This window comes from Rhinopithecus roxellana, chromosome 15 (assembly GCF_007565055.1).
Source record: "Rhinopithecus roxellana isolate Shanxi Qingling chromosome 15, ASM756505v1, whole genome shotgun sequence".
In the NCBI taxonomy this organism is placed as follows: domain Eukaryota; kingdom Metazoa; phylum Chordata; class Mammalia; order Primates; family Cercopithecidae; genus Rhinopithecus; species Rhinopithecus roxellana.
Genome location: NC_044563.1, coordinates 20,072,843 through 20,098,437, shown reverse-complemented (window position 1 = coordinate 20,098,437; position 25,595 = coordinate 20,072,843). Strand labels below are relative to the sequence as shown.

At 39.6% G+C, this 25,595-nt stretch overlaps 1 protein-coding gene across 3 annotated transcripts; it reads left to right on the top strand.

The window, feature by feature from the left end:
• The first annotated feature begins 798 nt into the window (after window positions 1-798).
• Window positions 799-23,097, top strand: LOC104680420 (glycine N-acyltransferase-like protein 1). 3 transcript variants are annotated; one of them, XM_030917213.1, is made up of 7 exons: window positions 800-1,125; window positions 1,950-2,155; window positions 2,317-2,436; window positions 3,100-3,207; window positions 21,462-21,588; window positions 21,869-22,046; window positions 22,302-23,097. In XM_030917213.1, the coding sequence occupies exons 2-7, from the start codon at window positions 2,099-2,101 to the stop codon at window positions 22,717-22,719; spliced, it is 1,008 nt and encodes a 335-aa protein (XP_030773073.1). In that variant the 5' UTR covers window positions 800-1,125; window positions 1,950-2,098; the 3' UTR covers window positions 22,720-23,097. The 3 variants fall into 3 exon arrangements, with proteins under 3 accessions (XP_030773074.1, XP_030773073.1, XP_010384671.2); XM_030917214.1 differs by lacking the exon at window positions 3,100-3,207 and having other exon boundaries at window positions 799-1,125; XM_010386369.2 differs by lacking the exon at window positions 1,950-2,155.
• Window positions 23,098-25,595: the final 2,498 nt, after the last annotated feature.

Sequence of the window (25,595 nt, the reverse complement as noted above, 5' to 3'; positions counted from 1 at the left end):
TTTCTTCACGGAATTGAAAAAAACTACTTTAAAGTTCATATGGAAACAAAAAACGGCCCGCATTGCCAATACAGTCCTAAGCCAAAAGAACAAAGCTGGAGGCATCACCCTACCTGACTTCAAACTATACTACAAGGCTACAGTAACCAAAACAGCATGGTACTGGTACCAAAACAGAGATATAGACCAATGGAACAGAACAGAGCCCTCAGAAATAATACCACACATCTGCAACCATCTGATCTTTGACAAACCTGACAAAAACAAGAAATGGGGAAAGGATTCCCTATTTAATAAATGGTGCTGGGAAAACTGGCTAGCCATAAGTAGAAAGCTGAAACTGGATCCCTTTCTTACACCTTATACAAAAATTAAATCAAGATGGATTAAAGACTTAAATGTTAGACCTAAAACCATAAAAACCCTAGAAGAAAACCTAGGTGATACCATTCAGGACATAGGCATGGGCAAGGACTTCATGTCTAAAACACCAAAGCAATGGCAACAAAAGCCAAAATTGACAAATGGGATCTAATTACACTTAAGAGCTTCTGCACAGCAGAAGAATTTTGCTACAAAGTGTTAAAGGAAACTAAATATGGTCTGAGAAGGACTCTGTACTTCTACATTTGAGTCCTTGTGGGTGAAGTGTAACATAACTTAATACGCAAAATTAAAAACCTAATTTCAGAGTGTGCACCTATAACAATGCTTGAATGTTGGCCAATCCCAGCAGCCTTACATCACCACTCATAGACTGCTGAATGTTCAGTGTTTAAATAAGGCAAACACCCAGTTGACAGCAATCTCACTGCTTCTGTAACTCATTTCCGGTTCTTGGATGTCACTTTAACTTTTCTTCTCTGTAAATTTGTTTTGACCGCAAGGCACAGCTGGAACCTCTGTGAATCTGCTGTGATTCTGAAGGCTGCTGGATAGATGAATTGTTCATTGCTCAAACTCCTTTAAATTTAATTCAGCTGAAATTTTTATTTTATCAGATTGTGTCAGAAGCAGGATCTGAAGTGGAGTTTCCAGTATCCCCAGGAGCACTCAGTAAACACGGAAGGTACCTACAGGATACACTTGTGTCCATTGATCTCTCAGAGCTGCTGAGAATCAAAGGTAAGCTCTCTCTTGCATTTTGGAGCTTCACACATTTGTGTTTTGAGCTCTCTGAGTTTCCTTCAGCAAATTTGTGATCCTAACTGGGTTTGGAGTTGCCACAGAAAATGGACTGGGTCTAGCAATGAATTTGATCTGGGAATTAACTGACTTGGATCCACTTAGAGGCCACTAACAGCTGACTGGGTCAGAAAAGAAGTGGTAGTAAGCAGTAATGTTGCAGAAGTCATAAAATTTGGCTTTGGAAAATTCACAGGGATTTTTGTATTCTACCCGTTTGTTTCATTTTTCTTGTGCACCTAGGTAGGAAAAGTCATTGGCGAAGTTAATCAAAACAATCTGAGAGTAAAGCCAGTATTTTGCGTAAAAATGAAGTCCTTAATTTCTGAAAAACCGAGTTGCTTCTGGCTTATACATTAGGCCTGGGAGGCAGCGAAGTCTTACGGAAATGGCAAAATCTTACTAAAGATAACTTAGAGTGGAACATTCCAAATGAAAAAAAAAAAAATGCATTGAACTACATTTAAAAATGAGGGCTCTCAGTAAAGTCCCTTTTGGCTAAGAACTGGTTTGGCACTATGGGATGTCAACTGTTATACTCTTTGGCATATTTGTAAGATTTCTGAATGTTAATTCAACGGAAGTTTACAGATATGTTTCAAAATTTTTCCATTTTTTTTTCTTATTTTTGTAATGAAACTGGGACAAATTTCAAAATGGTTATAAATCTGAAATATTTGGCTCTAAGGAACTAAAGAAAATCTTTGCTAACTTCTGCTCTGAGGTTTCCAGTCACAACTGTTCTTAGATATTTTCTATTCCAGAAGAAAGAAGACTCCTCGGGCATCTGATGATCAAAATGCAAGGAACAGTTATGATGGTGGCAGTGGTGGAGTGTTCTGCTACAGGCATTTGGGAAGGTCACAGAGCTCTGAATATTCACTTTTAATTCATTCCACCATGGAAAAAAGGCATGGGTTTTGGAGCCATTCATATATGGTTTCAAAATCTGACTCTGGCATTTATCCCTGTAAGAACTTGAGAAATTTATTTAGTCTCTCTAAGTTTTGGTGTATTAAGAATGAAGATGATACTAACAATACCTACCATGAGTGTTACTTGAATGGAGATGTGTAAAGTGAATTTTAAATTCATTTGGTCCTTTAACATTTTCCCTTCACTTCTTTTCAGAGTTTTTTCTTGAAGGGCTCAAGGACTGAAGCATCCCACAAAATGATTCTACTGGATAATTCCGAGCAGCTCCTGGCCCTATTCGAATCTTTAGCAAGGAGCATTCCTGAGTCCCTGAAGGTGAAGGAACAGTGGGAGGTCGGGGTAAGGGAGTAGGGGTGTTGATGAGAAAATAGGCTCATGATTCTGGTCCTTCCTGATTTTGTGCAGAGGGTTGGAGCTGGGAAACAGGATGGGGTTGGGGACAAAGGAGGCATGTTAAGAGCTGCTGCTTCTCCTTGGGAACAGGCAGCTAGGTCCACTCTGCAGGTTTTGTCACTCATTTGGAGAGGCGGTGGAAAATGATGGCTACGAACATAGGTTTGGGCTCAGATTCAACAAGTATGCATTGCCAAGGTTGCCATTTTTTAGTCGGATATCATTGTGTCTGTTTCTTTAGCTTTCTGTGCCTTTACCTTTGGTCTTTTCATTAATAAAATGGGAATAATATCAGCACCTATCTCTTAAAGTTGTTGTGGACACTGAATGAATCCACACAATATAAGTGCTAAGAACACTGCCAAGTGCCCAGCTAGTGCACAGTAGCTCTTTGATATCACAAGGACACCTACCTGTGAGTTCTGCCTGCTTGTTGGTGACTTCACTTCCATCAGTATGGTCCTGGAGACGCTGCTCATCTCACCATCACTGTCCCTTGGCCTTTGTTTTTCTCTTACTGTTCACATCCAGATCCCCATCTCTGGGGATCTCAGCCTCTCCTAGTCCTTCCCATCCCTCCTTCAGGTGTACGGCTCTGTGTATCACATCAATCACGGGAACCCCTTCAACATGGAGGTGCTGGTGGACTCCTGGCCTGAGTATCAGATGGTTATTATCCGGCCTCAAAAACAGGTAGGCACACAGACAAGGACTGGTAAAGGCAGGCAGGCCCAAAGGGCCTGAGGAACTGACCAGTTCAGACACAAGGGCTGCTTTTATAGGGTGAAAGAAAATGTGAGTATTTTAAAACACTTCTTCAGTCCTTGGCACCTTGCATGAGTGTCACGTGTTCCCACCCTTCCTGTAAAGCATAAGACTCATCTGGGAAATGGGGTGGAGGGGAAAGGGGAGGAGAAAGACAAGGTTGACACTCGCAGATTAAGGGCCCTTGGAGGTGGCAGGAGTCACCTGCAGGGGCTGAAAGAGGCCAATTTACAGGGAAGGTTGGGTGTCTGAGATATCAGAACAGTGACTTAGAAACAAAAACCAAAGCAGAAGTCTACCAGTAAAAATTATCTCTCAGGGCCAGGCATGGTGAATTATACCTATAATTCCATCACTTTGGGAGGCCCAGTCGGGAGGCCCAGTCAGGAGGCTCACTTGAGGCCAAGAGTTTGAGACCAGCCTGTGCAACATAGTGAGACCTCATCTCTACAAAAAATAAACAAAATTAGTAGAGCGTGGTGGTGAATGCCTATTCTCCTAGCTACTAAGGAGGCTGAGGTGGGACGATAGATTAAGCCCCAGAAGATCAAGGACACAGTGAGCCAAGATCACACCACTGTACTCCATTCTGGGCAAAAGAGTGAGATCCTGTCTTTAAAAAAAAAAAAAAAGTTGCTTCTCAGGAAACAGGGAAGGGACTCATAATTACCGTGTGTCAACTATGTGAAAGCACTTCTCTTGATAGTGAATGTCATCATCAGAACTATCTTACGAGGGAAGCATTAAATCTCAAATTTAGAGATAAGGAAACAACACTGAGAAATATTAAGTCATATAGCTGCTGGATTCCTGATGTTAAAGCATTGCCCAATCTGAATTCAAGTCCAGCAGACTCTGTCACTTTTATTAGCTATATAACCATAGGCCCTTCTCTGAGTTTCATCATTTGTTAGCATGGGAAAAATAAGAGGAAGTTCTTTAGAGGATTGCAAAAGGTTTAAATGAGACACTGTACATCAAAGACTTAGTATGTAGCACATAATTGTAAATAGTATCTACCATAATTAGCCATTATTGGCTGAGTATATACAAGGAATAAATGATTAAGCTGAAACAGTAACACAAACCTAGGTGTATTTCTTTCCTAAATACTTCCGCTTTGTGTATGTGTGTTTCATGCACATCTAGTTAGTGAACTGAAAAGCCTCATGGCCAGTCCATCTTCACGTGGATATAGATGCTGAGTCCCCAAATAATAATAAGCCACTCCAGGTCAAGACTAGTTTGCAAACTGGGTCAGGATTGGGATGCAGAAAGTGACAAAGTGTTCCTAGCTTGGGGAACAAAGGGGTAAACGGGGTGGGAACCAGGCTGAGCCGAACACCTTCCCTAGGGATGTCCTTTTGATCTCCTGGCTTCCTGCTTAGTTTATTAAATTCCATGGTCCAATTTCTTCAAAGTGTGAGATGCTAAATAACTGTAGGAGGTCAAACAGTTCTTTTTACTTCAGTGACTTTGTATTTATTATGTGTTTTTGAGCAACATAACTATAACATCAAACCATAACTTTCATGCATTGCTTTGAAAAAGGCTAGTTTTTACAAAGTGAGTCAATAAACAAAAATATTAAGATATAAAAGTTCCACGGCACACATATATGACCAAAAAAAATTGAAAGAATGAAATATGCTGTGATTTATTTGGAAATACATTTGGAAATACATTCACCTAGTCTTATTCCATGCAAGAGATGGGATGTAGGAGAATTTATCTAGAAAAAAATTATTTTTTTCTTCATTGGTTTTTAATCATAAGATAATATATGCTGATTATAAAAGTGGAAAAATCCAAATGATTTTGAGAAGTTAATAACCTCTCAGCTCCCTTCCACTCCCATCCTCCTTTCCTACCCCTTGGGGTAACCAGTTTCCTCTCCCATGTTAACACACAAAGGGATACTCACTGATGAATTCTTCTGTCATCACTTTTTAATTTGCCCTGTAACTTTTGGACATCCCTTTGCATGAAGCAATACAGCACCAATGTATTTGTTTTAATGACTGGTATTCCATAGAGTCAACACAATGCTATTTAGTCAATCATTCTCCTGCTATTGGGTTCAAATTGTTCATAGTTCTTTGCCACTACAAAGACTGCTTCCATAAACATTCTCATATTCATGTCTTTACATCCTGGAAACTTTTAAAATACAATTGATTTCCAAAAGGGATATCACCAAATTAGAGTTTATTTTATCATAAGTAGGCACTGCCAGATTACCTTTCCAAAGGATTCCACAATTTAATTTCTATTAGCAATGTGTGCAAGAATTGTTTCCCCACATTCTCACCAGCACTGAATGTTATCCCACTTTTAATATATACCACACTGGTGGGTGAAAATGGCAACTTGTTATAGATTTAATTTCCATTTTCCTGACTAGTGAGATTCAACATATTATATTTTCTTTTTTTGTTATTATACTTTAAGTTCAAGGGTATATGTGCACAATGTGCAGGTTTGTTACATATGTATACATGTGCCATGTTGGTGTGGTGCACCCTTTAACTCGTCATTTACATTAGATATATCTCCTAATGCTATCCCTCCCCACTTTGCCCACCCCACGATATTCCCCAGTGTGTGATGTTCCCCACCCTGTGTCCAGGTGTTCTCATTGTTCAATTCCCACCTATGAGTGAGAACATGCAGTGTTTGGTTTTCTGTCCCTGCCATAGTTTGCTGAGAATGATGGTTTCCAGCTTCATCCATGTCCCACAAAGGACAAGAACTCATCCTTTTTTTATGACTGCATAGTATTCCATGGTGTATATGTGCCACATTTTCTTAATCCAGTCTATCATTGATGGACATTTGGGTTGGTTCCAAGTCTTCGCTATTGTGAATAGTGCTGCAATAAACATCCGTGTGCATGTGTCTTTATAGCAGCATGATTTGTAATCCTTTGGGTCTACACCCAGTGATGGGATGGCTGGGTCAAATGGGATTTCTAGTTCTAGATCCTTGAGGAATCGCCATACTGTCTTCCAGAATGGTTGAACTAGTTTACAGTCCCACCAACAGTGTAAAAGTGTTCCTATTTCTCCACATCCTTTCCAGCACCTGTTATTTCCTGACCTTTTAATGATTGCCATTCTAACAGGTGTGAGATGGTATCTCATTGTGGTTTTGATTTGCATTTCTCTGAGGATTAGTGATGATGAGCATTTTTTCACATGTCTGTTGGCTGCATAAATGTCTTCTTTTGAGAAATGTCTGTTCATATCCTTTGTGCAATTTTTGATGGGGTTGTTTGATTTTTTTCTTGTAAATTTGTTTAAATTTTTGTAGATTCTGGATATTAGCCCTTTGTCAGATGGGTAGATTGTGAAAATTTTTTCCCATTCTGTAGGTTGCCTGTTGACTCTGATGGTAGTTTGGTTTCCTGTGCAGAAGCTCTTTACTTTAATTAGTTCCCATTTATCAGTTTTGGTTTGTGTTGCCATTACTTTGGGTGTTTTAGTCATGAAGTCCTTGCCCATGGCTGTGTCCTGAATGGTATTGCCTAGGTTTTCTTCTAGGGTTTTTATGGTTTTAGGTCTAACATTTAAGTCTTTAATCCATCTTGAATTAATTTTCATATAAGGTGTAAGGAAGGGATCCAGTTTCAGCTTTCTGCATATGGCTAGCCAATTTTCACAGCACCATTTGTTAAATAGGGAATCCTTTCCCCATTTCTTGTTGTCAGGTTTGTCAAAGATTAGATAGTTGTAAATGTGCGTTATTATTTCTGAGGGCTCTGTTCTGTTCCATTGGTCTATATCTCTGTTTTGGTACCAGCACCATGCTGTTTTGGTTACTGTAGCCTTGTCGTATAGTTTGAAGTCAGGTAGCATGATGCCTCCAGTATTGTTCTTTTGGCTTAGGATTGTCTTAGCAATGCGGGCTCTTTTTGTTTCCATATAAACTTTAAACTAGTTTTCTCCAATTCTGTGAAGGGGATGGCATTGAATCTATAAATTACCTCGGGCAGTGTGGCCATTTTCACGATATTGATTCTTCCTATCCATGAGCATGGAATGTTCTTCCATTTGTTTGTGTCCTCTTTTATTTCATTGAGCAGTGGTTTGTAGTTCTCCTTGAAGAGGTCCTTCACATCCCTTGTAAGTTGGATTCCTAGTTATTTTATTCTCTTTGAAGCAATTGTGAGTGGGAGTTCACTCATGATTTGACTCTCTGTTTGTCTGTTATTGGCGTATAGGAATGCTTGTGAATTTTGCACGTTGATTTTGTATCCTGAGATTTGCTGAAGTTGCTTATCAGCTGGAGGAGATTTGGGACTGAGACGATGGGGTTTCTAAATATACAATCATGTCATCTGCAAACAGGGACAATTTGACTTCCTCTTTTCCTAATTGAATACCCTTTATTTCTTTCTCCTAACACTATATTGAACAGGAGTGGTGAGAGAGGGCATCCCTATCTTGTGCCAGTTTTCAAAGGGAATGCTTCCAGTTTTTGCCCATTCAGTATGATATTGGCTGTGGGTTTGTCATAAACAGCTCTTATTATTTTGAGACATGTCCCATCAATACCAAATTTATTGAGAGTTTTTAGCATGAAGGGCTGTTGAATTTTGTGGAAGGCCTTTTCTGCCTCTATTGAGATAATCATGTGATTTTTGTCTTTGGTTCTGTTTAGATGATGGATTACATTTATTGATTTGCATATGTTGAACCAGCCTTGCTTCCCAGGGGTGAAGCCAATTTGTTGGTGATGGATAAGCTTTTTGATGTGCTGCTGGATTTGGTTTGCCAGTATTTTATTTAGGATGTTTGCATCGATGTTAATCAGGGATATTGGTCTAAAATTCTCTTTTTTTGTTGTGCCCCTGCCAGGCTTTGGTATCAGGATGATGCTGGCCTCGTAAAATGAGTTAGGAAGGATTCCCTCTTTTTCTATTGACTGAAATAGTTTCAGAAGGAATGGTACCAGCTCCTGTTTGTACCTCTGATAGAATTTGGGTGTGAATCCATCTGGTTCTGGACTTGTTTTTGGTTGGTAAGCTACTAATTATTGCCTCAATTTCAGAGCCTGTTATTTGTCTATTCAGATATTCAACTTCTTCCTGGTTTAGTCTTGGGAGGGTGTGTGCATCCAGGAATTTATTCATTTCTTCTAGATTTTCTAAATTATTTGTGTAGAGGTGTTTATAGTATTCTCTGATGGTAGTTTGTACTTCTGTGGGATTGGTGGTGATACCCCCTTTATAATTTTTTTTTTTTTTTTTTTTTTTTTGAGACAGAGACTTGCTCTGTCGCCCAGGCTGGAGACTACAAAGTCTCTTTGTAGGTTTCTGAGGACTTGTTTTGTGAATCTGGGTGCTCCTCTACTGGGTACATATATATTTAGGATAGTTAACTCTTCTTGTTGAATTGAGCCCTTTACCATTATGTAATGACCTTCTTTTCCTCTTTTGATCTTTGTTGGATTAAAGTCTGTTTTATCAGAGACTAGAATTGCAACCCCTACTTTTTTCGTTTTCCATTTGCTTGGCAGATCTTCCTCCATGCCTTTATTTTGAGCCTATGTATGTCTCTGCACGTGAGATGGGTCTCCTGAATACAGCACACTGATGGGACTTGACTCTATCCAATTTGCCAGTCTGTGTCTTTAAATTGGTGCATTTAGAACCATTTACATTTAAGATTAATATTGTTATGTGTGAATTTGATCCTGTCATTATGATGTTAGCAGGTTGTTTTGCTTGTTAGTTGATGCAGTTTCTTCCTAGCATCAATGGTCTTTACAATTTGGCATGTTTTGGCAGTGGTGGTACTGGTTGTTCCTTTCCATGTTTACTGCTTCCTTCAGGATCTCTTGTAAGGCAGGCCTGGTGGTGACAAAATCTCTCAGCATTTGCTTGTCTGTAAAGGATTTTATTTCTCCTTCACTTATGAAACTTAGTTTGGCTGGATATGAAATTCTGGGTTGAAAATTCTTTTCTTTCAGAATGTTGAATATTGGCCCCCACTCTCTTCTGGCTTGTAGAGTTTCTGCCAAGAGATCTGCTGTTAGTCTGATGAGCTTCCCTTTGTGGGTAACCCGACCTTTCTCTCTGGCTGCCCTTAACACTTTTTCCTTCAATTCAACTTTGGTGAATCTGACAATTATGTGTCTTGGAGTTGCTCTTGTGGAGGAGTATCTTTGTGGCATCCTCTGTATTTCCTGAATTTGAATGTTGGCCTGCCTTGCTATGTTGGGGAAGTTCTCCTGGATAATATCCTGAAGAAAGGAGCCAACCTGGCTCCTTTCTCCCTGTCAGTTTCAGGTACCCAACCTGATGTAGATTTTGTCCTTTCACATAGTCCCATATTTCTTGGAAGCTTTGTTTGTTTCTTTGTGTCCTTTTTTCTCTCAACTTCTCTTCTCACTTTATTTCATTAATTTGACCTTCAATCACTGATACCCTTTCTTTCACTTGATGAAATCGCTACTGAAGCTTGTGCATCCATCATGTAGTTCTTGCGCCATGGTTTTCAGCTGCATCAGGTCATTTAAGGTCTCTTTGCTAGTCATTGGTCTAATCTTTTTTCAAGGTTTTAACTTCTTTGCGATAGGTTCGAACATCCTCCTTTAGCTCGGAGAAGTTGGTTATTACCAATCGTCTGAAGCCTTCTTCTCTCCACTTGTCAAAGTCATTCTCCATCCAGCTTTGTTCCATTGCTAGTGAGGAGCTGCATTCCTTTGGAGGAGAAGAGGTGCTCTGAGTTTTAGAATTTTCAGCTTTTCTGCTCTGGTTTCTCCCCATCTTTGTGGTTTTATCTGCCTTTGGTTTTTGATGATGATGACTTACAGATGGGGTTTTGGTGTGGATGTTCTTTCTGTTTGTTAGTTTTCCTTCTTACAGGACCCTGAGCTGCAGGTCTGTTGGAGTTTGCTGGAGGTCCACTCCAGACACTGTTTGCCTGGGTATCACCAGCAGAGGCTGCAGAACAGCAAATATTGCAGAATGGCAAATGTTGTTGCTGCTTGATCCTTCCTCTGGAAGCTTCATCTCAGAGGGGCACCCAGCTGTATGAGGTGTCAGTCAGCCCCTACTGGGAGGTGTCTCCCAGTTAGGCTACTTGGGAGTCAGGGACCCACTTGAGGAGGCAGTCTGTCCATTCTCAGATCTCCAGTTCTCTGCTGCGAGAACCACTACTCTCTTCAAAGCTGTCAGACAGGGACATTTAAGTCTGCAGAAGTTTCTGCTGTCTTTTCTTCAGCTATGCCCTGCCCCCAGAGTTGGAGTCTACAGAGGCAGGCAGGCCTCCTTGAGCTGCGGTGGGCTCCACCCAGTTCAAACTTCCGGACTGCTTTGTTTACCTCCTCAAGCCTCAGAAATGGCAGATGCCCCTCCCCTAGCCTTGCTGCCACCTTGCAGTTCCATCTCAGACTGCTGTGCTAGCAGTGAGCGAGGCTCGTGGGCAAGGGACCCTTCCAGCCAGGCACGGGATATAATTTCCTGGTGTGCCATTTGCTAAGACCACTGGAAAAGCGCAGTATTAGGGTGGGAGTGTCCCAATTTTCCAGGTACTGTCTGTCACGGCTTCCCCTGGCCAGGAAAGGTAATTCCCCAATCCCTTGTACTTCCTGGGTGAGGCAATGCCCCTACCTGTTCTGTGGGCTGCACCCATTGTCTGACAAGCCCCAGTGAGATGAACCCCACACCTCAGTTGGAAATGCAGAAATCAGCCATCTTCTGCATCACTCACCCTGGGGGCTGTAGACTGGAGCTGTTCCTATTCGGCCATCTTGGAACTTCCTTCTCAACATATTATATTTTCATATATTTATCAGTCATTTGGGGTTTACTTCTGAACTGTTTATATTGTTTGACCATGCTTACACACAGTTTTGTGTCACTCTTAAAATTCTGTGTTTTGGATACCAGGGATACTAACACAAGGTGTATGCTACAAGTTTGTTGCCCAATTTAGAATTATTGTCTATTTTATTGATGGAGATTTGATATGAAGAAATTTTTAATTTTCATGTAATCAAATATATTTTTCACTATGACTTCTGAGGTTTGATTTATTTTATTAATAATTAGGAAAATTTTTTCCAACTCCAAGATCATACAAGTGTTTTCTTATTTTGTCTTACAGGAAGTTAATTTTTACTTTTGATATTTTGATCTTCATTCTATTTGGAATATATTTTTGAATAGCATGAATTAACATTCTTTTATATTTGTCTTCCTTATGGCTTGCAAATTATGTTAGTACTATTTATTAAATAAGTCATTCCATTACTAAAACATAAATGTCTAGTTTGTCATATAACATGTCTATATATTTTTGTATCTATTTCTGTATTTGATTCTAGTCTTTTCTCATGCTGTTTCATTGTTTTTGTGGTAAATTTTAATATCTAATCAAACAAATCACCCCTCACCAATCTTTTTCTTACTTTCCTATTTCTTATAAACTTAAGAGCTATATGAACATAAACTGATTTTTCCAGTTCCCCACCACCGATGCCAACTAACTATTGCAATTGTGATTGGTATTGGAGGAGCTTTTTTAGGCAATTGTGGAGGGGTTAATATTTTTTGTGATACTAAATCTTTTCATCTAGATATATGGTCTCTTTCTCACTTTTTTCAGCTTCTGTTCTGTGTCATCTAGTAAAATGTAAGTATTTTCCTGTGGTCAGCTACCTGATTTTCCATTAAGATTATCCTTCAGTATTTTATACTATTTGTTAAGACTATTGAATTATTTTTCCTCTTCTATTTTAGAGCATTATTATTTTGTTATTGATTTTTACTTGCATTCTTGATTTCCAAATATGTCACACTATTCTTTAATCTCCTGTTTGTGTGGGGTGTTATTTGTTTTTGTTTTATGTCGAAGTCTCTTGGATTTTCTAAATGCATAATACTATAATCTACAAACAAGGTAATTTGCTCCTTCATTGCCAATATTTGTATGGGTTTTTAGATTCTTGCCTTATTGCATAATGTACATTTAAGAAAACGATACCAACTAACAGTAATAATAGTTCTCTCCTTGTCTCATTCCTGATTTTAATGAAATAGCTGTTAACAACTTACATTTGGAATTACATTTGATTCTGCCTTTACAGATTTAGAGCGTTTTCCTGTTCTTCCTACTTTCATAGAACATATATTTAGAATGGAGGGTACATTTTATGTTCTTTCATTGTTATCTTTTTTTTTTTTGGCAATTTATATACTCATGTAATTTTTCCTCCTTTAATTTTTTTTTCTTTTAATTAGATTTTTATTTATTATTATTATTATTTTTTTTATTTTTTATTTTTTTTTTAATTATACTTTAAGTTCTAGGGTACATGTGCATAACGTGCAGGTTTGTTACATATGTGTACTTATGCCATGTTGGTGTGCTGCACCCATCAACTCGTCAGCACCCATCAATTCATCATTTATATCATGTATAACTCCCCAATGCAATCCCTCCCTCCTCCCCCCTCCCCCCTCCCCATGATAGGCCCCAGTGCGTGATGTTCCCCTTCCCGAGTCCAAGTGATCTCATTGTTCAGTTCCCACCTATGAGTGAGAACATGCGGTGTTTGGTTTTCTGTTCTTGTGATAGTTTGCTAAGAATGATGGTTTCCAGCTGCATCCATGTCCCTACAAAGGACGCAAACTCATCCTTTTTTATGGCTGCATAGTATTCCATGGTGTATATGTGCCACATTTTCTTAATCCAGTCTGTCACAGATGGACATTTGGGTTGATTCCAAGTCTTTGCTATTGTGAATAGTGCCGCAATAAACATACGTGTGCATGTGTCTTTGTAGTAGAATAATTTATAATCCTTTGGGTATATACCCAGTAGTGGGATGGCTGGGTCATATGGTACATCTAGTTCTAGATCCTTGAGGAATTGCCATACTGTTTTCCATAATGGTTGAACTAGTTTACAATCCCACCAACAGTGTAAAAGTGTTCCTATTTCTCCACATCCTCTCCAACACCTGTTGTTTCCTGACTTCTTAATGATTGCCATTCTAACTGGTGTGAGATGGTATCTCATTGTGGTTTTGATTTGCATTTCTCTGATGGCGAGTGACGATGAGCATTTTTTCATGTGTCTGTTGGCTGTATGAATATCTTCTTTTGAGAAATGTCTGTTCATATCCTTTCCCCACTTTTTGATGGGGTCGTTTGTTTTTTTCTCGTATATTTGTTTGAGTTCTTTGTAGATTCTGGATATTAGCCCTTTGTCAGATGAGTAGGTTGCAAAAATTTTCTCCCATTCTGTAGGTTGCCTGTTCACTCTGATGGTAGTTTCTTTTGCTGTGCAAAAGCTCTTTAGTTTAATTAGATCCCATTTGTCAATTTTTGCTTTTGCTGCCGTTGCTTTTGGCATTTTAGACATGAAGTCCTTGCCCATGCCTATGTCCTGAATGGTACTACCTAGATTTTCTTCTAGGGTTTTTATGGTATTAGGTCTAACATTTAAGTCTCTAATCCATCTTGAATTAATCTTCGTATAAGGGGTAAGGAAAGGATCCAGTTTCAGCTTTCTACTTATGGCTAGCCAATTTTCCCAGCACCATTTATTAAATAGGGAATCCTTTCCCCATTTCTTGTTTCTCTCAGGTTTGTCAAAGATCAGATGGCTGTAGATGTGTGGTATTATTTCTGAGGACTCTGTTCTGTTCCATTGGTCTATAGCTCTGTTTTGGTACCAGTACCATGCTGTTTTGGTTACTGTAGCCTTGTAGTATAGTTTGAAGTCAGGTAGCGTGACGCCTCCAGCTTTGTCCTTTTGACTTAGGATTGTCTTGGCAATGCGGGCTCTTTTTTGGTTCCATATGAACTTTAAAGCAGTTTTTTCCAATTCTGTGAAGAAACTCATTGGTAGCTTGATGGGGATGGCATTGAATCTATAAATAACCTTGGGCAGTATGGCCATTTTCACGATATTGATTCTTCCTATCCATGAGCATGGTATGTTCTTCCATTTGTTTGTGTCCTCTTTGATTTCACTGAGCAGTGGTTTGTAGTTCTCCTTGAAGAGGTCCTTTACATCCCTTGTAAGCTGGATTCTTAGGTATTTGATTCTCTTTGAAGCAATTGTGAATGGAAGTTCATTCCTGATTTGGCTCTCTGCTTGTCTGTTACTGGTGTATAAGAATGCTTGTGATTTTTGCACATTAATTTTGTATCCTGAGACTTTGCTGAAGTTGCTTATCAGCTTAAGGAGATTTTGGGCTGAGACGATGGGGTTTTCTAAATATACAATCATGTCATCTGCAAACAGGGACAATTTGACTTCTTCTTTTCCTAACTGGATACCCTTGATTTCTTTCTCTTGCCTGATTGCCCTAGCCAGAACTTCCAACACTATGTTGAATAGGAGTGGTGAGAGAGGGCATCCCTGTCTTGTGCCAGTTTTCAAAGGGAATTTTTCCAGTTTTTGCCCATTCAGTATGATATTAGCTGTGGGTTTGTCATAAATGGCTCTTATTATTTTGAGGATACGTTCCATCAATACCGAATTTATTGAGCGTTTTTAGCATGAAGGGCTGTTGAATTTTGTCAAAAGCCTTTTCTGCATCTATTGAGACAATCATGTGGTTCTTGTCTTTGGTTCTGTTTATATGCTGGATTACGTTTATTGATTTGCGAATGTTGAACCAGCCTTGCATCCCAGGGATGAAGCCCACTTGATCATGGTGGATAAGCTTTTTGATGTGCTGCTGAATTCGGTTTGCCAGTATTTTATTGAGAATTTTTGCATCGATGTTCATCAGGGATATTGGTCTAAAATTCTCTTTTTTTGTTGTGTCTCTGCCAGGCTTTGGTATCAGGATGATGTTGGCCTCATAAAATGAGTTAGGGAGGATTCCCTCTTTTTCTATTGATTGGAATAGTTTCAGAAGGAATGGTACCAGCTCCTCCTTGTACCTCTGGTAGAATTCAGCTGTGAATCCATCTGGTCCTGGACTGTTTTTGGTGGGTAGGCTATTAATTGTTGCCTCAATTTCAGAGCCTGCTATTGGTCTATTCAGGGATTCAACTTCTTCCTGGTTTAGCCTTGGGAGAGTGTAAGTGTCCAGGAAATTATCCATTTCTTCTAGATTTTCTAGTTGATTTGCGTAGAGGCGTTTATAGTATTCTCTGATGGTAGTTTGTATTTCTGTGGGGTCAGTGGTGATATCCCCTTTATCATTTTTTATTGCATCTATTTGATTCCTCTCTCTTTTCTTCTTTATTAGCCTTGCTAGCGGTCTGTCAATTTTGTTGATCTTTTCAAAAAACCAACTCCTGGATTCATTGATTTTTTGGAGGGTTTTTTGTGTCTCTATCTCCTTCAGTTCGGCTCTGATCTTAGTTATTTCTTGCCTCCTGCTAGCTTTTGAATGTGTTTGCTCTTGCCTCTCTAGTTCTTTTAATTGTGATGTTAGAGTGTCAATTTTAGATCTTTCCTGCTTTCTCTTGTGGGCATTTAGTGCTATAAATTTCCCTCTACACACTGCTTTAAATGTGTCCCAGAGATTCTGGTATGTTGTATCTTTGTTCTCATTGGTTTCAAAGAACATCTTTATTTCCGCTTTCATTTCGTTATGTACCCAGTAGTCATTCAGGAGCAGGTTGTTCAGTTTCCATGTAGTTGAGCGGTTTTGATTGAGTTTCTTAGTCCTGAGTTCTAGTTTGATTGCACTGTGGTCTGAGAGACAGTTTGTTATAATTTCTGTTCTTTTACAATTTGCTGAGGAGTGCTTTACTTCCAATTATGTGGTCAATTTTGGAATAAGTGCGATGTGGTGCTGAGAAGAATGTATATTCTGTTGATTTGGGGTGGAGAGTTCTATAGATGTCTATTAGGTCCGCTTGGTGCAGAGATGAGTTCAATTCCTGGATATCCTTGTTAACTTTCTGTCTCGTTGATCTGTCTAATGTTGACAGCGGAGTGTTGAAGTCTCCCATTATTATTGTATGGGAGTCTAAGTCTCTTTGTAAGTCCCTAAGGACTTGCTTTATGAATCTGGGTGCTCCTGTATTGGGTGCATATATATTTAGGAGAGTTAGCTCTTCCTGTTGAATTGATCCCTTTACCATTATGTAATGGCCTTCTTTGTCTCTTTTGATCTTTGATGGTTTAAAGTCTGTTTTATCAGAGACAAGGATTGCAACCCCTGCTTTTTTTTGTTCTCCATTTGCTTGGTAGATCTTCCTCCATCCCTTTATTTTGAGCCTATGTATGTCTCTGCATGTGAGATGGGTCTCCTGAATACAGCAGACTGATGGGTCTTGACTCTTTATCCAGTTTGCCAGTCTGTGTCTTTTAATTGGAGCATTTAGTCCATTAACATTTAAGGTTAATATTGTTATGTGTGAACTTGATCCTGCCATTATGATATTAACTGGTTATTTTGCTCGTTAGTCGATGCAGTTTCTTCCTAGCCTCGATGGTCTTTACATTTTGGCATGTTTTTGTGATGGCTGGTACCGGTTGTTCCTTTCCATGTTCAGGGCTTCCTTCAGGGTCTCTTGTAAGGCAGGCCTGGTGGTGACAAAATCTCTAAGCATTTGCTTATCTGTAAAGGATTTTATTTCTCCTTCACTTATGAAACTTAGTTTGGCTGGATATGAAATTCTGGGTTGAAAATTCTTTTCTTTAAGAACGTTGAATATTGGCCCCCACTCTCTTCTGGCTTGTAGAGTTTCTGCCGAGAGATCTGCTGTTAGTCTGATGGGCTTCCCTTTGTGGGTTACCCGACCTTTCTCTCTGGCTGCCCTTAAGATTTTTTCCTTCATTTCAACTTTGGTGAATCTGACAATTATGTGTCTTGGAGTTGCTCTTCTGGGGGAGTATCTTTGTGGCGTTCTCTGTATTTCCTGAATTTGAATGTTGGCCTGCCCTACTAGGTTGGGGAAGTTCTCCTGGATGATTTCCTGAAGAGTGTTTTCCAACTTGGTTCCATTTTCCCCCTCACTTTCAGGCACCCCAATCAGGCGTAGATTTGGTCTTTTTACGTAATCCCATACTTCTTGCAGGCTTTGCTCATTTCTTTTTCTTCTTTTTTCTTTTGGTTTCTCTTCTCGCTTCATTTCATTCATTTGATCTTCAATCGCTGATACTCTTTCTTCCAGTTGATCGAGTCGGTTACTGAAGCTTGTGCATTTGTCACGTATTTCTCGTGTCATGGTTTTCATCTCTGTCATTTCGTTTATGATCTTCTCTGCATTAATTAGTCTAGCTGTCAATTCTTCCAATCTTTTTTCAAGATTTTTAGTTTCTTTGCGCTGGGTACATAATTCCTCCTTTAGCTCTGATAAGTTTGATGGACTGAAGCCTTCTTCTCTCCTCTCGTCCAAGTCATTCTCTGACCAGCTTTGATCCGTTGCTGGCGATGGGCTGCGCTCCTTTGCAGGGGGAGATGCGCTCTTATTTTTTGAATTTCCAGCTTTTCTGCCCTGCTTCTTCCCCATCTTTGTGGTTTTATCTGTCTCTGGTCTTTGATGGTGGTGACGTACTGATGCGGTTTTGGTATAGGTGTCCTTCCTGTTTGATAGTTTTCCTTCTGACAGTCAGAAGGACTGTCTGTTGGTCTGTTGGAGATTGCTTGAGGTCCACTCCAGACCCTGTTTGCCTGGGTATCAGCAGCAGAGGTTGCCAAAGATAGAATATTGCTGAATAGCGAGTGTACCTGTCTGATTCTTCCTTTGGAAGTTTCCTCTCAGGGGTGTACTCCACCCTGTGAGGTGTGGGGTGTCAGACTGCCCCTAGTGGGGGATTTCTCCCAGCTAGGCTACTCAGGGGTCAGGGACACACCTGAGCAGGCAGTCTGTCCGTTCTCAGATCTCAACCTCCGCGTTGGGAGATCCACGGCTCTCCCCAAAGCTGTCAGACAGAGTCGTTCGCGTCTGCACCGGCTCCTGCTACTTCCCCTGTTGGTCTTCAGCTGTGCGCTGTCCCCAGAGGTGGAGACTACAGAGACAGGCAGGCTTCCTTGAGCTGCTGTGAGCTCCACCCAGTTCGAGCTTCCCAGCGGCTTTGTTTACCTACTTAAGCCTCAGCAATGGCGGGCGCCCCTCCCCCAGCCTCGCTGCTGCCTTGCGGATAGATCACGGCAGACTGCTGTGTTAGCAGTGAGGGAGGCTTCGTGGGCGTGGGACCCTCCCGGCCAGGTGTGGGATATATTCTGGTGTGCCTGTATGCTTACAGCGCAGTATTGGGGTGGGAGTTACCCGATTTTCCAGGTGTTGTGTGTCTCAGTTCCCCTGGCTAGGAAAACGGATCCCCTTCCCCCTTGCGCTTCCAGGTGAGGCGATGCCTCGCCCTGCTTCAGCTCTCGCTGGTCAGGCTGCAGCAGCTGACCAGCACCGATTGTCTGGCACTCCCTAGTGAGATGACCCCAGTACCTCAGTTGAAAATGCAGAAATCACCGGTCTTCTGTGTCGCTCGCGCTGGGAGTTGGAGACTGGAGCTGTTCCTATTGGGCCATCTTGCTCCGCCCCTTTCCTCCTTTAATTTATTACACTGAACAATCTTCCAGTCAAAGCCATACTGGCCTTTCTAAAACAAACTGTTCATGTTCACATTCTTTTGATATAGTACTGAATATAATATTAGTAAACAAACAAACAGGGGATTAAAGAATAGTGTGACATATTTGGAAATCAAGAATGCAAATAAAAATCAACAACAAAAAAATAATACCCTAAAATAGAATTTTTGCATCTGTATTCATAAGGAAATATGGTCAATAGCTCTCTTTTTGTTATTTCTTTACCAGATTTGGCATTAGGATCTTTTCATCTGTTACCAAAATCTACTATTAAAATTATGTGTTTGTTTTTCACTTATGTAGAATTTAAATGTAAAATAATTTGATTTTGGCTACTTTTTATTTTTTAATTTCATCTTCCCTTTCCGATATAGGGGGTACATGTGCAGATTTGTTACATGGAAATATTGCGAATATTGGGTCTTGGAGTTCAAAGAGATACCATCATGCTGGTAGTGAGCATAGTACCCAACAGGTAGTTTTCTAACCCAGCACCTTTCCTTCCACCTTCTAGTGGTCCACAGTGTCTACTATTATTCCCACATGTGTGTCCATGTGTGCTCAATACTTAGCTCCCAGTTATAGGTGAGAAAATGTGATATTTGGTTTTCTGTTCCAGCATTAATTTTCTTAGGATTATTGTACTGTGGAAAATAGTCTGGAAATTTCTTAGAGAACTTAAAACAAAGTTACCGTTTGACCCAGCAATTCCATTACTAGGTAAATACCAAAAAGAAAATGAATCATTCCACCAAAATGACACGTGCATTTGCACGTTCATTGCTGTGCTGTTCACAATAGCAAAGACATGGAATCAACCCAGTTGCCCATCAATGGTAGATTGGATAAAGAAAACTTGGTACATATATTCCTATGGAATATTACATAGCAATAAAAGAGAAAAAAACCTGTCCTTTGTAGCAACATGGATGGAGCTGGAGGCCATAATCCTTATCCACTTTTTAAATGGTAGATGTTTACTATAATTTCTGATTTTCCTATTAGTTTGTTGAGGTTTTCTATTTTTTTTTTTTTTTTTGAAGGTCATTTTGATAGTTTATCCTTGAGGGATAACATCCATTTTTTTTTTTTTATCAGTAAATATGTTGTCTTGGAGTAGCATATAATCTTCTATTATAATTCTTTTGTTCTTTTCTCTGTTTATGTTCTCATGTCTCATACTCTATTCCTTTTTTTTTTTTTTTTTTTTTTTTGCTTTTTTCTTTCTCCCATATCTCCTTTATAAGCCTTACAAGAAATTTATCTCTCTCATCTTCTATCTCTCTTTTTGCCATTTAAAAAAGAAACTTTTGGCTTTATATATCCTTTGAACTATGACTTGCTCTCCATTTCATTTTATATATAGCTTTCATTTTTATAAATTGTCCCACTTTTTTTTTTCTAGTTTACTTTGATATTCTTTTTATAATGCCTTGAATATTTACTGGGCTGTTTTTGGTCATTCTTTTAAAATTGGATCTTTTAAAACATCTACTCTTTTAAATTCGCTGAGGTTTTAGTTTTGGCCATATTCAGGAACTTACGTTTATAAAAGCACTCTCAAATTCTTGAAGGTTTCTAAAATTAGTTACACTATTTTCTCTTTTACTCTTTAATATTTACTCTTTAACTATACAATTTCCAACATAATATTAATATACTCACTGCTAAAACTCTCACATTTATTGTTTATATCTCCAGTGAGAAACAGATATCATCTTCACATGCAGTTTGTGGCTTGCCAGAAAGGGATCACAAGTCTCTTTCTTTCAAACCCAAGAGTCTAACACCACATAAATTACCCAGAGTGCTAACAAAAATTCAGTTACTTCACTCTACTTCGTGGGCTTCTGGCTGTAAAGCCAGTGTCACTCTTCGAATAGGATGATATCGTGTAGCCTTGGGGAAAGGCAATGTCTCGTTAATGCTTACATTCACTAAAATATCTTGCCCAAGCCCTGGATACTGTAGATTCTAGGACACTATAGATTCTAGGTGTCCAGTGAAACAGTAGGCACTAAAACTTAGAGAAATCATGGTTACATTTATTCTGATCCAAGTTTAAGGACTTAATCCTAGCAACAAAGACTCACTACAACCCAGAATGTGTCTCACAGGAAGTTATGTGGGGCACTATATATATATATATTATATATATATATAAAATATATGTATATATGTGTGTGTGTATATATATATATTTATATATATATATATATATAAAACAGAAGGATACATGTGGCCCAGGAGGTGACAGAAGCAGGGAGAGAAGGAATTGTTGCAATCTTCTGAATTTGCTGGGTACTTGGTGATGCTATATGTAAAATAAGTTAAGGGTGCAGTTGAGTGGGTAAAGAGAAAGGTGAGGCATCTTAAGGCCTGGTGGAGGGTGACTGATTTCATCCTGTCTTTGTTCTGTATCTAATAAGCAGGTTTATAACTATTACCTCTCAGTGTTAAGTATTTAACAAACTCCAGTTACACAGGTAAGAGGTCAGCAGTAGCTTATAGGTCTAGGTTTTATTATCCATGTGCCCAACTGCAGCCATCATGGGCCAGTGTCAAAATTTTCTTTTGAATTTTCATTTTTCTGATAATTGCAATCAGTGAGAGGTGAAGAAAAACTTCAAGGGAATGATCTGACCTCTCACCATCCTATACAGGAGATGACTGACGACATGGATTCATATACAAATGTATATCGTATATTCTCCAAGGAGCCTCAGAAATCACAAGAACTTTTGAAAAATTGTGAGATCATCAACTGGAAACAGAGACTCCAAATCCAAGGTAACAAGTCTGAAAGAAATGGGAAAGCAGCAGTGCTTCTCAAATTGTGTCTTCAACTAATACCATTAGCATCACCTGAGAGCTCATCAGAAATGTAAATTCATAGAAACTCTGGGAGCTGGGAGAGGTAGAGTAATCTGTGGTGTGACAAGGACTCCATCTGATTGTGGTGTAAACTCAAGTCTGAGAACGACTAAGCACTGAGGTATTAATCAGGTGGGAGCAGTGTAAGTAGAGAACTCCATGTCTGACAATATTACTTTCTTGCCTTTCTTCCCAGGTCTTCAGGAAAGTTTAGGTGAGGGGATAAGAGCAGCTGCATTTTCAAATTCAGTGAAGGTAGAGCATTCGACAGCAGTCCTCTTGGCTACGGAAGATATTCTGAAGCTGAATGCCTCCTATAAAAGCAAGTTTGGAAGCTGGGCTGAGACAGGCCACCCAGATGATGACTTTGAAAGGTACAAAAACATGTGCTAATCATTTATAATTGCTATTCCTTGTACATTTTTGTAATTCACATACATCAGTTTTGGAATGAAGAGAGGATGAATTCATTCCTTGGGATGAATAAAGGTTGTCAAAGGTCAAAATATGCAACTTCGCACTGGTGGTTCTTTAAAGAAAAAGAGGGCCTGGGATCCCTAGATTGGGATGCCACCCAGAAATTACAGGAGTGGGGTCAAAGCTTTTGTCTTTCTTTATGTTTTCTACAGGGAAATTCCCAACTTTAAGTATGCCCAACTGGATGTCTCTTATTCCGGGCTGGTAAATGACAACTGGAAGCTAGGGAAGAATGAGAGGAGCCTGCGTTACGTCAAGCGCTGCATAGGAGCCCTGCCAGCAGCCTGTATGCTGGGACCAGATGGGGCCCCAGTCGCATGGTTAACCATGGACCCTTCTTGTGAAGTAGGAATGGCCTACAGCGTGGAAAAATACCGAAAGACAGGCAAAATGGCACAGGTGATTGTGCGATATAAGAAGTATCTGCTTCAGAAGAATATTCCATTTTACGTCTCTGTGCTGGAAGAAAATGAACGCTCCCGCAGCTCTGCGAAGGCGGCGGGTTTCTTTGAGGCCTCCTGTGAGTGGCACCAATGGACCTGCTACCCACAGAATCTAGTTCCATTTTAGACAGTGAAGCTGCTTAGCAATTTGGGCAAGCCATCTCTTAATATTAAAGCAGACACCACAGAATAGCTTTCTTCACTTACAAATGTTGATTGGGCATTTATGATACGGCAGGAATTCTTCTCACATGGAAACTTGATGTTAAAAGACACAGTCATGCTCTTGAGGAGCTCACAATCCAGGCTGGAGGCAGGGGAGGGTATAGTCTTTAAATATGCTTAAGCATTGTAGGGAAGGACGGGGTTACCAGTAAACATGTCACCAGAAAGCCAGGCTCAGTTCTTACCTCTGGGAATCAGAACTCTTTATGAAACTTGATTGATAGAATCTACTATCTGGAAGATAAATAAAGAACTTTAATAAAATTGTCAACAGAATATACCTAATTTATATTGATACTTTATTGGAAATAAATACCACTGCTGTGTATGGATTTATGACGCAATGGCTACACTAAAGAATGGAATCCGTCTCTTAGTTTAGTGACTAGCAAGGTATCAAAGGTGAAGCCTCAGACAAAGGGCCTTCCTAGGCTACCTTTCATCATTGTTATGCAGAATAGGAGCTCCACAGAAGCAAGTGGGCTGGCCTTGAGGCCTCTGCTATGGAAATGACATTTGTTTTGCCTCCTTTCTCCTACTCTTTCTCATTTCCTCATCATTAGTGAAGCATGGCACAGGACAAGGTGTTGCCTGTGAGTCCGGTTATAAGTTCAGCTTTCAGTGTTTGCAGCACTAATATATTAAGGGGTCATGAGCATTCTGGGGAGAAGTGACCACTAAAGTGAAGACTGGAGAGTGAGTAAGAGTGAGCCAGATAAAAAAAATCAGAAAAATCCAGATGATGGAAAGGACACGTGCCATGCACTATCATAATAACTTTCTAATTGAACACTTATAATGTCTGAATCCCTGATTTCAAAAAAAAAAAGAAAAATGCACTTCATGAAAAAACCATGGCCTCATTTGGCTCTGCTCTCTCACCCTGACATTGGAACTTGGATTACTGTGAATATTGTAGCTATAGCAAAAAGAAAAAAAAAAAATGGCATTTTTATTCTTTCTGATAGTCTAGAATTTAAAAAAAAATAAAGAAATTTTAATAGAATTGGCTTTTGGAGTAAAGTCTACCAGTATAACCAACAACTATCCTCATATCTCCATAAAAAATAAATGTCCACAAAATTGAATGTTTAAACTTGATGCGATTTAAAAGTGTGCAGTTCCAGCACCTAAAGAATTGTGTAGGTCATGGAGCTTTTTAGAAAACTCCAATTCATCTTAGAAGACTGTAGTAGATCTGTTACAGCTTAGTATGAATCAATCCAATCAGATTTCTGAACTCCTAAGACCTGACTGATTTGTTACATTGACTGAAATGAAAGCATGGTCTGAGAAAGAGAGGAAACATGTCATTCGGGATTTCTAAGGGTGGAAAATTCTGACAAAAAAAAATAAACTCAGGAACTTGGGTAATATAAAAACTGCTATATTTTGGCACTCAAGAGGCAAAAGCTAATACAGATGACGAAAGAACGCAAAGCAAATAAAATTTGCCTATTTCAAAATGATGCCTCTGGCATGTCCGGTATCCAGAAGAGGATGTTCATTCAGGGTCTGGGGCTCAGGTCACCTTAGCACAGCCCAGTTGGCAGCTTCCGTCCTCTGCCTCTTCCCTGAATGCAAGCCAGCTTCCCTTATCTAGCCCTTCATGGTCCTGTTAAGATAGTGATTCCTAAACCTTATCATGCACTTGGATTAAACCAACGAGTAAGCGTGGGAAAGAGGAAAGAGGAGTTCTAAAATATGGCAAAAATAAATCCAAAATTATTAATAAACACACTAAAAAAGAATGGAGTAATCTTCCTATAAAAATATATGAGTTTCGTACTGAGTTAAAAACAAAGTTCAAGAAGCATGCATTAATCAGCTCTGGCTGTCATAACAAAATTTCATAGACAGACTGGCTTACACAACAGAAATTGATTTCTCACTCTTCTGGAAACTGGGAAGCTACATGACAAGGCTCTAGTGAGGTAAGTTGCCTTCTGAGTCCTCTTCTCTCAACCTGTTGATGGCCGCTAGCTCTCTGTGTCCTCACATGATGGAGACAGAGGACAGCTCAGACTCTCTTCCTTTTCTTAGAAAGACTTAATTCCATCATGGGGGCTCCACCCTCATGACTTAATCTAAACCCAATTACTTCTCTAAGGCCCACCTCGACAGGCATTGGGAATTGGGTCTTCAACATATGAATTTGGAGGTCACTGTCAGTACCTAAAAAAGCATATCTCAAATAAACAACGCACAAGCATTCACAGAAAGGAAAAGGATATACTAAATGAATATGAAACTGAAAAGTAAAGTAATACCATCAATACTAGGCAAAATAGAATGTAAGATGAACATCTGATAAATACAGAACTCTCCCACAACATAAGTCATGAATCTGCCTCACAACACAACGCAACTACAAAATACATATGGCAAAAGCTGACAGACATACAAAAAGAAAAATGCAAATCCACAGTCTCAGTGGGAGAACTCAAAAAACTTCCCTCAGAAAGCAACAGATGATGCAGACTAAAAATAAAGACAATTTGACAAAATGCCATCCCAACTTGATATTTCTGGTGATGTTGGAGTTATCTGTTTATTGTGTATTTGAGAACTTCTGTTCATCTGTTTGTCAAACTGACCGGCAGGTGGTGATGAGGAGGGAAACACTCCATCAGGAGAGCGCTGGCCACTTGTGTCTAGGTCTAGAGGCTCCTGGCCCCCCTCATGATCATCACCTATCAGGGGCAAGCACTGCTGATACAGGGGCTGAAAAGAAATTATTAAGCAGTCAATGTGGGTAAGGGAGTCCTCAGTAAGGTT

Bases quoted from the DNA above. Each gene is read 5' to 3' on its own strand.
- LOC104680420 (XM_030917213.1), top strand. From the start codon at position 2,099: ATGGGTTTTGGAGCCATTCATATATGGTTTCAAAATCTGACTCTGGCA. The intron at 2,156-2,316 runs GTAAGAACTTGA...ACTTCTTTTCAG, and splicing joins TGACTCTGGCATTTATCCCT to AGTTTTTTCTTGAAGGGCTC. The intron at 3,208-21,461 runs GTAGGCACACAG...CATCCTATACAG, and splicing joins TTATCCGGCCTCAAAAACAG to GAGATGACTGACGACATGGA.